The sequence below is a fragment of the Heliangelus exortis genome, chromosome 2 (genome assembly GCF_036169615.1).
Source record: "Heliangelus exortis chromosome 2, bHelExo1.hap1, whole genome shotgun sequence".
In the NCBI taxonomy this organism is placed as follows: domain Eukaryota; kingdom Metazoa; phylum Chordata; class Aves; order Apodiformes; family Trochilidae; genus Heliangelus; species Heliangelus exortis.
Genome location: NC_092423.1, coordinates 65,043,629 through 65,060,107, shown reverse-complemented (window position 1 = coordinate 65,060,107; position 16,479 = coordinate 65,043,629). Strand labels below are relative to the sequence as shown.

Here is a 16,479-nt window from a genome sequence, read left to right as displayed (position 1 = left end):
TGTGTGGAAAAATAATAATAATTTTTTAAAAAATCTAAATTCTTCCTGACAAGTAACAACTTTGATTTTTAGTTCCTTGTTCTATTATCTTCTCTCTGCCACCCATATGGTGACTCCCAGCACAGTTATGCATTTCAAGATTAACTTCCCACATAATTTCCTTATATAAAACAAACAAATAAACAAACAAACAAAAAAACCTAAACTAAATGAAAACAAAACAAAACAAGATGGCTTATATTGTTTATCTTGTTTCTAATGAAAGAACGAAGCTCACAGCCTATCCAGCTCCCACTGGGGCCTTGTTTTATGCAATCTTAATGATAATTAACTGACAGTGATTGATGGCTGGTACCGAAGTAATAGAAGATATAACTGCAACATTCTATCCAATTCACTTTTCTGTTTTTTATGAGTCCTCGCTTATTTCTGAATAACATAAAATTAATTATTTGTCCAATTTGAATTTTACATTTAAAGTTCATCTGAAAAACATTTGCTCAACTGTTCTGTCACCTTGCTGACTGGGGTTTCGTGTCTTCAAATTGCAGTGAAAGCAACTACTTTTGCATTAGAAACACAAGAAAACACTCACATACATTTCCATTTGTTTTGTAGGTAAAAGTATTTCTACTGGAAAATGGGCCCCAGTGCACTGTGGGCGTACAGAATTATTGAATATGTCCACATGGAATTTTCTTGAAGGAAGCATGAGTCTTTCTTAGTTTAATTTCAAAAATATCGTTGTTAGCATTGTAGACATCTCTAGGGGTATTTTTATATGCACTGAACTGTTTTATTACAAAATCACCTTTGCTGAAAAACTCCCAGAGTCTCACATCCAACTTTGGTCTAGTTAAATCTCACAGCACCACATACATTGTCTAGAATCACATGAAATAACTACGTTTTATGCTTTATTCTTCAAATCCACAGTTCTAAATAATTGCTTCTATTATGCTGGTTTTGTCAGCCTTAAAATTCTGTATATATATCAACTGTTTTAAAAGCTTTTTGAAGAGGTCTCTTGCTTTACTAGGAAAATGGTCCAACAAATATATCTGAAATATATATGTTTCACAGAAAACCTCATGTTTTAAATTTCTCCATCTGACAGGTGAATTCTCGCTAGTATTTTATCACTTGTTAGATTTGAATTATATTAGTTTAACTGCTTTTCTGAAGGACTCGTTCTTTTTTTTATTGGTTGAAAGAAAAATAAGTTCTTTTTAGACATGCATTTAGACTTTTCCTTTACAGCTTCATTGCCCTTTCAGTGTGTCATTACATATAACAAAATGTACACACAATACATCCCTTGGGAGTTGGAGCTTAACACTGTGCAGTACTTGCAAAGTGAGCATTTTATACCAATTGGCACTCCAAGGACGCGTGATGTGACACCACTGATCTCTCAGGAGAGACATCACTGATTTCTTACAGGTTTTGCTGATGATGAAATTAGTCAATCATTTGATTTTGTAAACTCTAGCAGCCGTTTTTTGGTTTTTTGGGTTTTTTTTTTCCTGTAAGACAGTAGGTGTGGTAAAGCTGCATATGCCTGGGCCTCAAGGTATGTTCAGTTTTTGCCTACTTTTAAGCCCTATGTGGTGAGAGTAAAAAAATCAAGTCCAAGCATCCTGCACTGAAGGATCCTGCACTGAGTTAGACACTGCTAAGCCCTGACTACTAGGTAAGATTTCTATGGAAGTCTATCAACAAGTCTCAATCTTCCTTACAGGTTATTGCTCAGGGACAAGGGACACTTCTTTCCACCCTGGGGCTGCCTGCTGTCACTGAAGCATCCTTTCCCAATACAATCAGTGATCATTTGACACAGAGAGGGCTTCCAAGATTATGGCCAATAAACCTTCTCCACTATGAGAACAGCTACTGGCTAGGAAATATGTACTTGCAAGCACTACAGATGAGCAATACATAAATAACTCCTTACTTAAAATATTTTTGAGTAATATTTTCCTTAAGAATAGTCTCCATCTATTTTTCTAGTCTAAGAATGGTCTGTGCACAGGAGAATATACCCCTGCCTCACATAGAAATTACATGGTACTAAGTGCTTCACAGATAATTACAAATGGAAAAAACTATTGGGAATAAGAATAAAATAATAAAAAAGGTGATTTAAGGAACAAAGCCTCAACAAATTATTTTGTGTCAAAAGAAGAATTCCAAATGACCTGAAGTTAAACATTCTCTGCTCACATACTGGAAGCAAAAAAAAAGAACAGGAAGCACTGAAGTGGCAACACAAGAAAGGTAGAAAAGGAACTGAGCTCTTCCAAGTCTTAACTTTTGTAATGCTGGAAAAGCTGAAGCCAGGTAGCTTTATCCCCCGCATTATGAAAGTTTAGTCTTGATTTCTTTCATCAGAGAAAATTACTCATGGGCATGTGTTAGACAGGAATGTAACACAAATCAGTGTTTTTCAGCAGGCTTGCTTCTAATTTTATGTGTATCCATCTATGATAGTTTACCATAGCTGTCTGAGGAACATCAGGAACAGACTGTAGCGTAAATAATCATCTGTTTATAAATCACCTGGTATCTGAAACAACCCTAGATTTCTTCACAAAAGGCAGGAATTACACATTGAATCCAGGACTGACTGAGGTAATGATCCTTTTATATTCTATGATGGTTTCTGTGTGCAAAATAATGTTTGCCATTTAAGACCTAATGCCACAATGTAAAAGACATTCTTAATCTTATGCTGGTGGCCCATTAAAAAACAAAATAACAGTCAGACAGATCTTTCAGGTCCCCTGTGTTGAGCTGGTGCTTGTTCTCAGCAAAGTACAGATTTGTGAACTTCTGCCAACAGAACTGCCTTCATCTCTTGATTGTTTTACTGCTTCTAGTAGAGTCAGCTGCCTAAGTATTTCTTAGCTAGAGATGGTGTTTAAAAAGGACTTGAATCAAAATAGCTTTGGTGGGTTTCAGGAGAGAATCTGATTTAGCTATACAAGTAAAATAGGCCATCCTATACAGCAGAATCATGGCTACTCTCTTTGCTGCCAAAATAAATGAAGCTTCCATTTCTCTTTTTAGTTCTTAGGTCCATGGAGCAAAGAAAGAAGAAAGGACTTAAACTTATTCTATCTTGTTCACTGTTAATTATGGGGAGTACAAACAAAAGTACTATCAGGCACCTAAATACACTGGTAGCAACAGAATACATATGCACCATGGAACAATGTGAAAGGATAGCAGCAAACTGTATATTCCAGTCCCTAGTTTTCCAGTCCCAGTTTTAGTCCTCCAAATCTGAACACTGGGACCAGGCCTGTTCTCCTACCTCCTGTGTCATGTGCCTTCCATGTGGGTAACAGGAATACATCATGCCAGCTAGGGATAACCTGGAGGAGACCAAGAACTTTGCCTCTGTTGGAACCCCAGTTTAATTTGAGGAGACCTTGCAAAAGAAAATAGAGGACACATTCCTTCAACCACACATAATTGAGATAAGCCAGAAAAAATGATCAACTTGCAAACCTTGCGTGAGTTTCTATGGAAAGTTTCTTTTTAAAACACAAGTATTTAGCTAAAAACCTTCCCCCCCTCTTTGGATATGCCTGGAAGAGACCTCTATTTGAAGTAGGAAGCTCGCAGGATCTTAAGAACATCTGCTTCAATTAACAGGAACAGAGTTTATTTCTGGGGAATGGAATACCTCTCTTAGCCCCACTGAGTTTCAGGTGAAGTTTGCTAATGCAATTTGAAGGTTGTTACCAGGCAAGAAACCAGCCTTTTTCCAGAGTGGACAATTTAACTGATTAAAAGCTCTGCTATTGTCATGACTGTATACCCAATTCTGTTCCTACTGGGCATGTTGCCTGCCAAAATAATATTTCATTGCGTCCAGATGCTCAGGCTTCCCTGTTGTTATACCCATTTATACAGGCACCCATTAATTTTGAACCAATATTACTTCGCCAACACTTTATGTACAGAAGAGTGGAACACAGCCCCTACTAAGCTTGGTGATTCATCTAAACAAGTTTTGTATCAGCAAAACAAAATTTGTACCAGTCTGCATCCCAATTACCTCAGACAAATCTGCCATGATTTGTAATTACATTATTATTTTAAATTAATCCATCCGTGAATTGCAGTTGTCTTTTGTTTATTCACTTGTTTAGACTAGCCAAAAAAAATGAGCAGAGCTGTCAGCCATTTATAATAAGAGCAAAACGACTAAAAAGACCTACTTTTTTTTTAGTTTGCATTAATGAGTTCATCCCAAAATATATATGCAATAATATAGGAAATTAAGTTATAAATGTAAGATGGTGCTCCAAGTCACCATGAAAATCTGCATGCAAATGCATAATAATCACAAATCTACATTATTACAATATTAAAAAAATACCTACAATTAAATTATCATGTGGAAATAATCATAATGTTATTGGAAACTCAATTATTGTGGCAACCCTTGTCGGGGAATTAGCAGGCTATGGCAAAGGCAAGTCAGACCTGAATTCATCAAATATATATTATCACAATATTACATGTTCACTTCGATTCCGTGCAAAGACAAACATCCTCACTCACTAGTATCTGCTCAATGCATTTGTATTATTCATGAACAACTCTGTGATCTATTATACATACAAAACTGATTGTATGCTGCTTGCCCGAGGCTACAATGCAGAGACACAGAATTAATTTTATTATATACACATGCATGATAATTGTGTAGAATTCGGTCAAATATCAAACTCTGCTCCTGTGTGCCATTATTTTACTTTCCAAAAAGAGGTCTAAGGTCAGCAGCAATTTCTCTTTGGTGACAGTGGAACTCTTTGTCATGTAGAGTAGAAAGTTCCTGGGTACTAATGAGCCTGGAGCTGTGATGAATGGTCACACATTCCCTTTCCTTTCCTACCCCCACCCATCAAAGGGAAAATGTAACTTTTATTGAGCTTCTCAGGAATTCCTTGCTTCTCATACATAGAGAAGTCACTTTGGGCTGAGGACTTAGAGGCTTGATTTGTCAGGGATGGAGGCAACTTTTTTGTTTGTTTTGGAGACTTGGCTAAAATATTGTGCAAAGATGATTACTATAACTAAGGAAGCTTCTTTGCAGCTGTATTTTTATTCCTGTAGCAACTGCTATAATTTCCAAGATGTTTAAGTAAATCCTCCAGGAATGTTTTCATAGGGCCATCTTCCCTGCTACAAGTGTTCACTAAAAATAACAACAACATCCTCCTTTCTTCAATAGCATAAGAAACTGATAGCCAGGCCTTTTTCCTTTTCTCCCAAATCTTCTAAATGTTTTTCCAGGTCAACAAAGATTAGTACAAGCCAAGATGGAGGCATCAGATTTGAGAAGAGAGTAGAACAAGGTGCACCACCTCGAAATCCTGACCTAGATTCAAGTGTTATTGAAAGTCAGCATGCTGTTTGATGTCACTCTGTTTCAATTTAAGTAAAAGCCAGGTCTAGGGGTATCAGTGGTATTAGCAAATTTTGGCCATAATAACTATTGTCACTCACCTTCAGAGATGGGTGTCTTCTCCCATGTACTGCAGTTACACAAGCACCCCTTAGCACACACATAGCCCAATGATCCAAATGAGTTGCTTTGGGAATGAGAAAAAGAGAAAAGTAATCTTTAACTAAGTAAAACAACTCTCTACTGTGCCATTCTTCATGCTGCATTAATAACCAAATTCTGAAATATCTTACCTTGCAGTTCCATTCAGTCTTATGCTCCATCCACCATCCAGGATTTTGGCTATCATGCTCATATGAATCTCTGAACTTCAAGATGAAGTTCAGTCTGAGACTGAGGAGCTTTTACTCCTTGCCCAGTGCATTTAGAGCAGAATCCCATTCAAGCACATTCCAAGCCCACTCTTGCATTACAGTAGTGCTATTTTCATCAGTCATAAGCAAAAGGTGCACTCCAATGCATTTATATCCTACATTGATAACACATATAGAAACAAACTACAACAAGGACTCTAAAGAAGTTCTCTAAGTCTATTCATCAGCCATGAAAGATTTTATCCACCTTGTCTTTAAATCTATTTTTTGTTAGCTTAGGTTGTTCGTAATTTTCATCTTTCTGTGAATGATGCAGGGTAATTAACATCTGGCTCTTTTTCTTTACCATATTGTTTACCACAATATCATATATTTACTCTCCGTTGGTAAAACCATCACTGTCCTAGTTAAGGAATATGATAGACATGTAAGAAAATCTCAGGAAGGAGGAAGTGAATGAATCTGCAATGTGACATGTGGCTCCATCACAAGAGGTAACAAGTGAATATGTTAAACTGTGCTATTTATCTTGTCTAACTCCTAGCCATCAACAACAGAAGCAGCAAAAGCACAGCTCTGATCAGTCTCCAGGGCAGCAGTTCAGCTAACTGAAACATTGGAGGTGCAGAATAAAAGCTCTTGCATTTAAAAAAAAAAATCTCAGTAGTTCATCTTGTCACTTAAGTTGTTCATAGCTCCATTCTGTACTTTTCTCAGTTTAGGTTGGCACAAGCTACAACCTTTTTAGTGGTAGCAATGACTCCAAGGGACCTTGAACCTTTTAAATATCCCACTCATCTGCGGTAAACCCATGATTTTTTTCTGCCATGTCAGTCTGGCTATGCAATTAGGTGAGCAGCAAGACCTTAAGGCCTAGGTCCTTCAACCTTTGCTGTCAAAAGTAGGTAACACATACAGTAAGATACCAGAGTTTTGTCCTGGACATCATTAGCTTGACAGACTCTCACAACCTGGTAAGAATATGGGGAGAAAGGCCCAAATGAAACTACTGATTTTGTAATTGTTACCCAATACCTGTGAGCTCTTACATACACATGAAATTGCAGTAGTTCAAGCTTATAAATCTTGCCAGCACTACACCCACGTGGTTTGATTTCACATAAAAACACAGTTTTAAAAAATTTTAGCTGAACCTCATCCAAAATACGAAATCTCTTAAACACTTGAGAAGATCAGATGCTTTGAGAGGACACAATTTTATTAAACCTGAGACTGTTGCTCAGTCTGGTATGTCTTCAGGCCTCCATAGGCTACCCATGGCATTATGGTACTTTCTACTGTCTTTCAACTCACAACATACAAAAACATACAAGGAAACAACCTTACCTCTTAAGTCATACTTTCGAAGTTTGTAAACTCATAAACTAAACTAATTTTAAAAATCCTGTAACTTTTCATTTGTTTGCCCAACTCCCGTTACTAGTAGCCACACTAGAACCACCAGCTGAACAGCAAACTGTTAACAAAGATCAATGTTATTTCCTCAGCTAACATTTATTTTGAATGTATTCTTAAAAGTGTTACATGGAAAGAGGGTGCACATACAGAACGAGTGTTGGCTTTATTTTCTTGCCAGCTATTAGACAGTATTGGTCATACACAAATCTTTTGTACTTAATATTTATAGCGCAGACACCTCTACTGACACCAAGTAGGATCAAGACATTTAATGAGATGTGTTGTACAAAATAAACATTGTCACAGTTCTGCCACAAAGCACTTGCAGTTGGACAGGCTGACAATGCAATTGCTGCACTGTGTATTATGCAAGCTTTCTGTCATCCATAAATGCAAATATGACACTTTAGGCAGCTCTATGCAGTAATGGAGGGCATTCAACTTGCAACAAATGCAGGGCAGTACTCTACTTCAGTAGTTATTGAGCCAAAAGAACTACATCATCTTACCAGTTGGGTTTTTCTTAGGTATATTTTTGTGAAAATATTTTATTTCAGTAGAAAATCCAATGGTTTTACGGTATTTGTCAAGCTGAATCTAACAATTGAGTTGCTGGAGCAAGTTCAGAGAAGGACAACCAAGCTGGTGAAGGGTCTGGAGAACAAGTTCTATTTGAAGAGACTAAAGGAATTGGCATTGTTTAATTTGGAGAAATGGAGGCTGTAATTGCTCCACAACTACCTGAAAGGGGGTTGTAGTAAGTCGGGTGTTGGCCTTGTTTCCCAAGTAAATAATAATAGGACTACAGGAAACCATGACAATTGTGTGATTTAGTGAATCTAATTTAGAAACTAATTGTTTTTCAAACAAACAAACAAAAAAGTTGTCCAAAATTAACAAAACTATACATTTTTGACTGTTTCCATAATGGGAACAATATGACATTTGATTTCAAAAATTCAATAATATTTTTGAGATGTGTCCCTTCTCCAACATTTCTTTTCCCTGGAGAGATGATGTAATAGTGGTTTGCTTCCATGTGGTTTAACAGAACACTTATTCTTACTCCTAAACAATGACGATGTCAAATTTAGAAAGTAAAAACAAAAAAGAGAAAAAAAAAAAAACCAAAAAAAAACCCGACAACTTTGCATAGGCCTGTTGGCCATGATCAACCTTCCTTCTTGGAAGGCATATTAAGACAGACCAGGTTACCTTTCAGGTGAGTTTCGTATTTAAGTATTTTTTTTTGGGAATCCTGCATTACTGACAGAAAACATCTCTTTCAAGGCTGAGCAGAGAGTTGGATGCTATCAGAGCTCACTAGTAGTGTCTCCCAGTCACATGTGATTCCCAGCTCTCTTCTGCAGCCCACTAAAGGCCCCTGGCAACCCGAATTCCCCAAATGAGGCAGTAGAGGATGCTTCTTCAAACATCTCCTTGATGCCAAGGATGTTTCTATGGTAATTCTGCATTCAAAATTACAGGCTCGTGCTGCGTGAGAGGCTATACCAGGGCCCAAGGAGATGAATGAACCTATCTAAGGTTGTGCATACCCAGGGGGCTTCCATAATTTTGGGTGTGCAGAAATACAAAGACAGAATAATGACAATGTTGTGCTGCACTTCAATTGTTGAATTACTTCAATACCTTGCTCACAGATGTGTGCATGTGAATCTAATCAACAAAACTCCTTGCAGACAGCAGAGATTATTTTGAGATATGATTCCTGCTTCTGCTGCAGGAAAAAAAAATCACCAGCTTTTCACACCCCTTGTATGCAGGGATGTGTGTGTGCATGCGTACACAAACACACACCCTCTGTCTGCACACATACAAGAGCTGAGGATGAAAGGTTTGCTATGTATAGCACACTTTTCTCAGAAAGATGACTTCTAATAAGAGACTCATCTTTTCATGTGAAAAAAAGCACCCAAAAAACAAAAAAACCACAACACACCAAAAACCTGTTTGATTGTTCATCTGTCTCAATATTGACAATGAAAACACAACAGGGGAAAAAAAAAAGAACACTCAACTATTTGGTTTGCTGTCCAACAACAGGGACTCACATTGCCTTTTAGATTCATACAAAAAAGTTGCATCCTTTTGCTTTCATTTTCCCTGTGTGTTTGTTGCCTACTTACATCAAATTCCTTGCAGGCTTCCTAACCTTGCAATGGGAGAAGCAGCACTCTAGGGTTTTCCACATGTCTAATACACCTGGATAAAATATTCTAATTGTCACCAACTTCCATTAAGCAACAGCAATAAGGCACAAAATATGCTTGATTTGCAGACACTGGTGCCACTGGGAGTTAGCAGCAGATTAATAATTGTGCAGACCTCGAGCATTCCCCTGGCACTGCCAGTCTGAGTTTCCAGTGTAACGCCAGATTACTAGGCCTTTCTTTTTAGCTTGCATTCCTAAGGAAAAAAGACTTAGGCAGTTGCACTCTTTCCCTGTGCATGTGTTTGACTGTCCTACCTTCCTGCAATAATTTCTGGTCAAGCTGAATTCAGTTTATGGGAGGGCAGAGGCTGCAAATGTACAATGGCCTCAGCAGTTCTGTGAGAAACAGGCAGCTAGGTAAACATAATCAAGCCTGAGCATAAGAATTGCAGACATCCTGGTTTTGTAGATTAAAGTACTCTTGTGGACAAACAACATTAATTTTGCTCAAGTTTTGTTGGTGCTGAAAGTAGAAGGGCGATGTGCCATATCACATAATTCAGCCGGGAGCAACTCTTGCATCTGACCACCTTTACAGACCAGTGTCAGACCAGGTTCCTAGTTGTGGGTTTTTTTTTTTTTTCCTTTTACAAGCCCATATGCCAAAACATCCTGTTTCAGATGGAGGCTTCTAGTGCAACATCAGAAGGCAGGTTCTTGCACAGGTACATTCTTGCTCCAGTTTCCTCCAAGTAACTTCAGGAGCCACCACTTCCCCTTCCCCTTTCTTCTTGCTCTGCTACTGCTGTTTTCTGTCTGCTCTTGGTGCACATGGGCACATACTCTTGGGTATGAAGACACCACCCCTATGGTATGCAAGCTTACTGATGGCTCTGGTGGCATTACAAAGCTCATTTCTGCATGCAGCAACACGATTATGGTGAAGGTGAGGGCGAGGTTGAGCAAAAGTGTTTCAACACTTCTTTTTTGGTATTTATTACCATGCCATAGCACTCCTGCAATCTGGCCTGCTGCTGCTCCAGCTGCTTATGCAAGCTCCTGATTGAGCGCAACAGCAGAAGCCGTCGGTACATCGCTAGCTGGAGACGGTACTTCTCCTTTTCCTCCTTTTTCTTACTTTCTAAGGTGTCCATTACTTTTGTGGTCTTCATCCAAATGACCCGACCCAGACTACAAGGGACTGTATCACCCTTGGCAGTGCTTTCTGCCTGCTGCACGTGGCAGCTCCCGGGTTCGGTCTCAGGCAGGGCAATGACAGCTTGTAGGGGCTCATCAGCCCCACCAAGAACCCTTGGGATCTGTGGCACCTCCAAACTTGGGTCACTATTGCAGTAGGGTCTTCTGGAGAACAGGGAGGCAATACCCACAGGCTGCAGGTTATTGACCACTTCTGGGCATAATAAGTCACCTAATGATGCATTTACAGATGTCAGATGATGCTCATCCAACTCCAAGGCTTTTCTCTGTGCCTGGTCACCACTAACCATCTCTGGGCTGGTCAGGGCTTCTTCCTGTGCCACAGCCTTGCTGGAGGTGACAGACAGTCTTTCTGGCACTGCTGAGATTTCCTTGTCTTCATGAAGGCTGTCTAAAGAAGGGCTGGCAGAGCAACCAGGGGATGCTGTTACAACATGATTCAGAAACGGGTCTTCATCATCACTGTCATTTTGGGTCTCCTCTTCATCTCTTGGTATTACACCTACTGTCTCAGCCATTTACTGAATGAGCTACAGAAACTTTCTGTGGACAAAGTGGAAGCAAGAGCATTTCATTCCCACATACACAGTGAAGATCAGTGCAAAGTGACATTTGAAGAAAGAATCCCTCTTTATATTTAAGCAATGGACCTATTACTTTTCTAATAAAGCACAACCCTAGGGTCACTTCAGGCCATTTCTTGTGATTTGCATTAGGTGTTCTTCGAGACACAACATTAATTCAATAATAATTAAAATGATGTACTGTACTATTAACATTCTCAAATCTTTAAAGGCAAGTGATCTATCCCTGCAGCACTGGCTGTGCTGACTAATTAAACAGAACACAGTTCTAAATGGGCATTGTAAGCAGTTCTCCTATTTAAGAACACAGCTCTAACAAGTGTAGTTTGTAGAGATGGGCAAGTTATCAGGATTGATCAGCTTTAAAGGGAGGTGAATGTACCACAAACAGCAGGTTGCATTTAAATGCCCTCCCCAAGACTAATCTGTCTGCTACCAGCTTGTTTACAAGGCTGTCTTTCCCCCTCCTATTAATTCTAACAGTAAAGCTATATTAGCACCACACTAGCCATAGACAGGAAAAAGAAACCGAACACTTACCAAGGTTAGTGGGGGAAAGGAAAACAGTTACAGTGCATTGTGTCTGTGTATCATGTTTTCCTGAATGTGAGTCAGCACAATCTGGAACAGAAACATCACAGTGCTGGAGCAGGAGCAGCAACAGCATTCGGCTGTTCCACCCAGCAACAACACCGTCAGTCACAACCACAGAGGAGCAAGCGCAGGGCTGGTTCCTTCCCCCGCAATGGATATTCTCCCCCCCTCCAGCATCCAGCTTCTATGTCATTTCTAAGGAGCAAAATGAAAACCAGGGTTGGATGACACTTCTTTTCCCACCGCAAAAACAAGAGTAGGCAATTCGTTCTACAGGGAGGGGGACAGTATCTGTGGCCCTTCCCATCCCTGCCACTCAGCAAGGAGGTAACAGCACCAAAAAGAATGTGAGGCATTCTTGACTCTAGTGTACACATTGTCCTTCAGAGGAAAAAGCTTAGATAAATTTTAGCTGCATGAACAAGCTCTAAACCCAAAGATGAAACAAGCATTCAGTGAAGTATAAAGGCAGGCAAAAGCTGTAGATTTAAGTGCTCAATGTACACCCTTGTTTAATTATGCTGGCCTAATCTTTTATGAGCGCTCTATATCCAGCTACAGTATCCCACAGAACAATAAACTTTATCTGCACCTTTGATATTCAAAAAGCTACCTTCAGCATCCTCTCTCACTTTTAATACCAGGAACAAAATGCACAAATCATCTATCTGCATCTACTTCAGTCAGTTTACCACAGGGCTTCAGTTGCCTGAAGACTTTCTCTGCTCCACTCTGTTAATATAAATAGAAGAAAGAACAAGTCCAAAATACTATCTAGAATCTTCCTGGAGCTGGAAAAGAAGGAAGGGAGATCATATCTTCACTTCTACATGTGCTGCAAAACAGATAATAATTTCAGTTTTCATCTGTACTGACTATTCTTCTCTCTGAGGAATTTTTTAAGATATACTTCCAACCTTGAACATACAAAGTCTGGTTAACATAAATTCAGATTTTTACCCTGAGGTCTATCTTGACTGCAAATTTGGTGCAGGAGATATTTTGCACTGAATTGGTAAAATGAACTGAACCTGCTGTGTTTACATGCCAGATCATGATGCAGGTTATATAAATAAGACTAGAAAGAAATCACTAATCAGTACATTAATAAACACTGCAAGTTTGTATCTTGGTGACTCCCATTTAAATGAATCACAAGTTATAGTAATTGAAGAATATAGCTGATAGAGGATTTTACAGTATTACACACTGCAAATGTTCATTGTAATACAGCATTATGTATAGTCTTTTAGCTTTGGCTGTTCTCATCTCCAAACCACTGCAGGCATTTCTTCCCACTATGAAGAGCAAAGCAGATGGGTGCTATGGACTGTATGGTCTCCAGATATATGAATACTTTTCTTTCAGCTATAGTATTATGTTGTATCTTTGTAGCAATTTTCTTCAAAATAAATATTTTGTAATGGTCTAACAGGGAATGAGAAAACAGGGTTTTTTGATTGGTTGATTCAGTTTTTGTTTGTGGATTGGTTTTGGTTTGGATTTTTGAGGTTTTTTTGTGGGTTGTTCTGTTTCTTGTTTTTAAAAGATCTCTGCAGCTTTAATTTTTCAGTAAAATTTTACAGGCAGTGTTGTTTGAAGGAAGGAGAAGGGAAACAAAAAAGTGGGTTGACACAGCAAATTAGTTTCATAAACAATAATATTAAATGCTTTATAGGTGTGGATATGGATGGAATAGATAGCAGCTCATACAATCAAATAAACAGTAAAACTACAGACAATCAAAAGTCATTGAAAGAGATGTTTTTTTCACAGAGTTTTATGACTTCATCTCTAATCTATGAAGTTAATAGGAAAAAATAATCAGTCCTTTGGATTTAGAGATTGAGCAAGTCAGAAATACCAGAAAAGACACATATTGCTAAAATTCAAGGGCTACTATGGCTAGGGTTGCATGCATGTTTGTTATTACCTCCCTTTCTGTTGTTCACTGCTTCCTAAATTCTCACCTAAAACATCAGATGGAAATTTTCTAGATGGAAACTAGAGGGAACCTAGAAGATTTTCAGAGGGAAAATTTCTAGATTCACTTTATACATGAAAATGAATATGTGCTGAACACTTTGGGGAAAAAAGATTGAAATATGAAAATATGAAAAGCACTGAAATATGGAATCAGGAACAAAAACAGTCTTATGGCTAGGGAGACTTATGGAAACCCTTCAGGAGGAAGACCTCTTGTGTGAGGCACAGAATGGGGACCAGGGAACAAGACCACAGCTATTTAAAAATGTGAACATATAAATTCTTGTTCTGATATGATACAACTCCACTTCTTTACCCCCCAGACTGTTACCTTCACAAAGTGACTCCTACAGTTTAGCTCCCTTTAATTTGCAATTCAACAGATTAATAAAGAGGCCTAAAAAAGACCTACATTAACTTCCTCGGCTTCAAGAGGCACATTGTGCCATTTTACTAAGGAAGAAACATTTTGAGAAGTTTGCTGTTCCACTGGGAGCCTGTTGCAGGCAGACTTCGTTCAAAGCCTCTTGCTCACTCCTGGACTTGTTTTCTGAGACAATATTTGTGGGAATCTTTCCAGGCAGAAGCTGCCTCAGATTTCACAGTGAATACATCTCTCAGTCCAACACACTGAGAATTTCAGGTAGGTAAAATGAAAGCAAAGACGCCTCCAGATGAGGTTCATTGCATTTTATTACCACCCACTCACAGGTAGATGTGACTGCAACAGTTTCACTGTGTAGACCCTGGGGAGTCACCTTCAAGCTGCCAGTCTTACATGCCCCTGCAGGGTCTATGCCTGCTGAGGTTTTTAATCCACCACACTCCTTGACATATCAGCTACAAGAGGTACTTGGCAACCTACAGACTCATTCGTATCTGTAAGCACGTGCTGAAATGCTCTGTGCTTGCAGGCGCATGGAATGAGGGCTTAACCTTCCTGGTTGTGTCTCTCAAGGCAGCAGGAAAGAAACGATCATGGGGGGCATCCCTGCAGATAGACATGCAGATGACAACAATTTCTCCTTTCTCTTCCAGTTTTAACACTGTGCCCCAGTGTGGATAGATAAAAGGAACAGATGACACTAGGTTTTGAGTTTTCATGTTTACAAATGTTTTACTGAAGTTCAAAGCATAGCAGCCAATCACACAGGAAAAACATCAGGTGATAAGCACTGGTGAAGAATTGTTATTATAAGACTGCAGACTGTGAAGTTATGTTGTTTTGTATTGGAGTTTGGGGAGTACTTTTAACAAAGTAGTAAAAAATATCCTATTACACAGTAGTGTAATTCCATATTTTAAATTAATTGCTCTTAAAGATCAAAAGCCATATTCTGTCTGTTAATGTGCACACTCACATGGCCGCCTATGAAATCAATGAGATCCACATGTGTGATTCTGAGGCCTAAGTTTTTCCCCACAGATTCTTTAAAATCTTTTTACAGAGCGGTAAGTCATAGAAGAAAGTTGCATGTTCCCTTTCTTCTTCCTCCATACCCAAACCAGACACAAGTTATTACAGGCTGCTCTGCATTACCCTGGATAGTAACAGTACCTCATGGGGCCACTAGCCAGACAGGGACTGCCAGTATTCTGACCTCACCCTTATCCACATCTAGGTGTTTCTGCAATCCTTTACACCAGCAGAGAAATAGGAAATGGAGCTCAGCTCCACATGCAGCTCACTGATGGTATCAAGAAGAGCTCTAGACATTTCAGTGGCAGGGAAACGTATAACAAGACATTTCAGTGACTTTGAGACAGAAGGAAATTAGGTTTGTACAGAGCAGCAGAGCAATCATGTGCAGATAACCTGGAAGCTTTTAAGAAAATAGCAGAGAGATTTTACATTATTTTACCAGTGGGGAAAGGTACAATAGCGCCCAACATGAAAATCCAGGGATTCCGGTACACCACCTTTACATTACGGGTAAAAATATTGAAACAATCTGCCATGACTGGCAAAAATTAGCAGGCTTGCTGCCAGTCTCAACAGAGCTGCCTGTCAGAGGTGCAAATCTCTAAAGGAGTAACTCAGACTGCATTCAGAATAAGGTTGAGTTGAGTTTGCAAGCTTTCAAATCTCAAAACTGCAGGTGCCAAAGTGACCCAAATACTAGGAAGGACTTGATGACAGCTCTGACTGCAATATTTCAGCAGCTTTCCTCCTAACCCTGCTTGGGTTTAAATATTTCCAGGGTCACAAAATGAAAATATATTTATATCCTCTATCAAGGCATTTTAAAAGTGGAATGTTTCGATTTTTCCTCAAGGCAGCAGCTGTTCTCTCTAGTATCTATGTGGAACACATTAGCTTATGATTTGAATCACCATTCACTGAGTAAAAGAATAATGGCCTAAACAAGTTTATAGTCTTAGTTCACATTCCTGCCATCTAATCCACAGAACCATGTTTTTATGCTGAAACAGCCTCCAAGAATTTTCTAAAGTCTTATTGTAAATTCAGGGACCTACTTCAGTTCGCCTGATGCTGAAATGGAGTGGCACAGAGGCCAAGGTGGAAAGAAACAACCCATGGGTACATGTAGCCAAGCTTTTGTTTGATTTTCTCACATCTGGCAGGCACAGCTCCATTGGGAAGATCTGACGGGCATCAAATGGGCAGGAACATTTCAGTGTGGAGCAAATTCTGTATTTATGAATGGATTAAAGAATACTTCACAATAGACAGATTAAGGAGGAAGG

General features: G+C 39.0%; 1 protein-coding gene across 1 annotated transcript; it reads right to left on the bottom strand.

The window, feature by feature from the left end:
* Positions 1 to 9,243: 9,243 nt before the first annotated feature.
* On the bottom strand, positions 9,244 to 11,846 carry LOC139792722 (uncharacterized). The gene is made up of 2 exons (XM_071736473.1): positions 11,731 to 11,846; positions 9,244 to 11,149 (listed from the first exon to the last, which is right to left on the bottom strand). The coding sequence occupies exon 2, from the start codon at positions 11,122 to 11,124 to the stop codon at positions 10,324 to 10,326; it is 801 nt and encodes a 266-aa protein (XP_071592574.1). The 5' UTR covers positions 11,125 to 11,149; positions 11,731 to 11,846; the 3' UTR covers positions 9,244 to 10,323.
* Positions 11,847 to 16,479: the final 4,633 nt, after the last annotated feature.

Coding starts and splice junctions, on each gene's coding strand:
- LOC139792722 (XM_071736473.1), bottom strand. CDS start 11,124: ATGGCTGAGACAGTAGGTGTAATACCAAGAGATGAAGAGGAGACCCAA.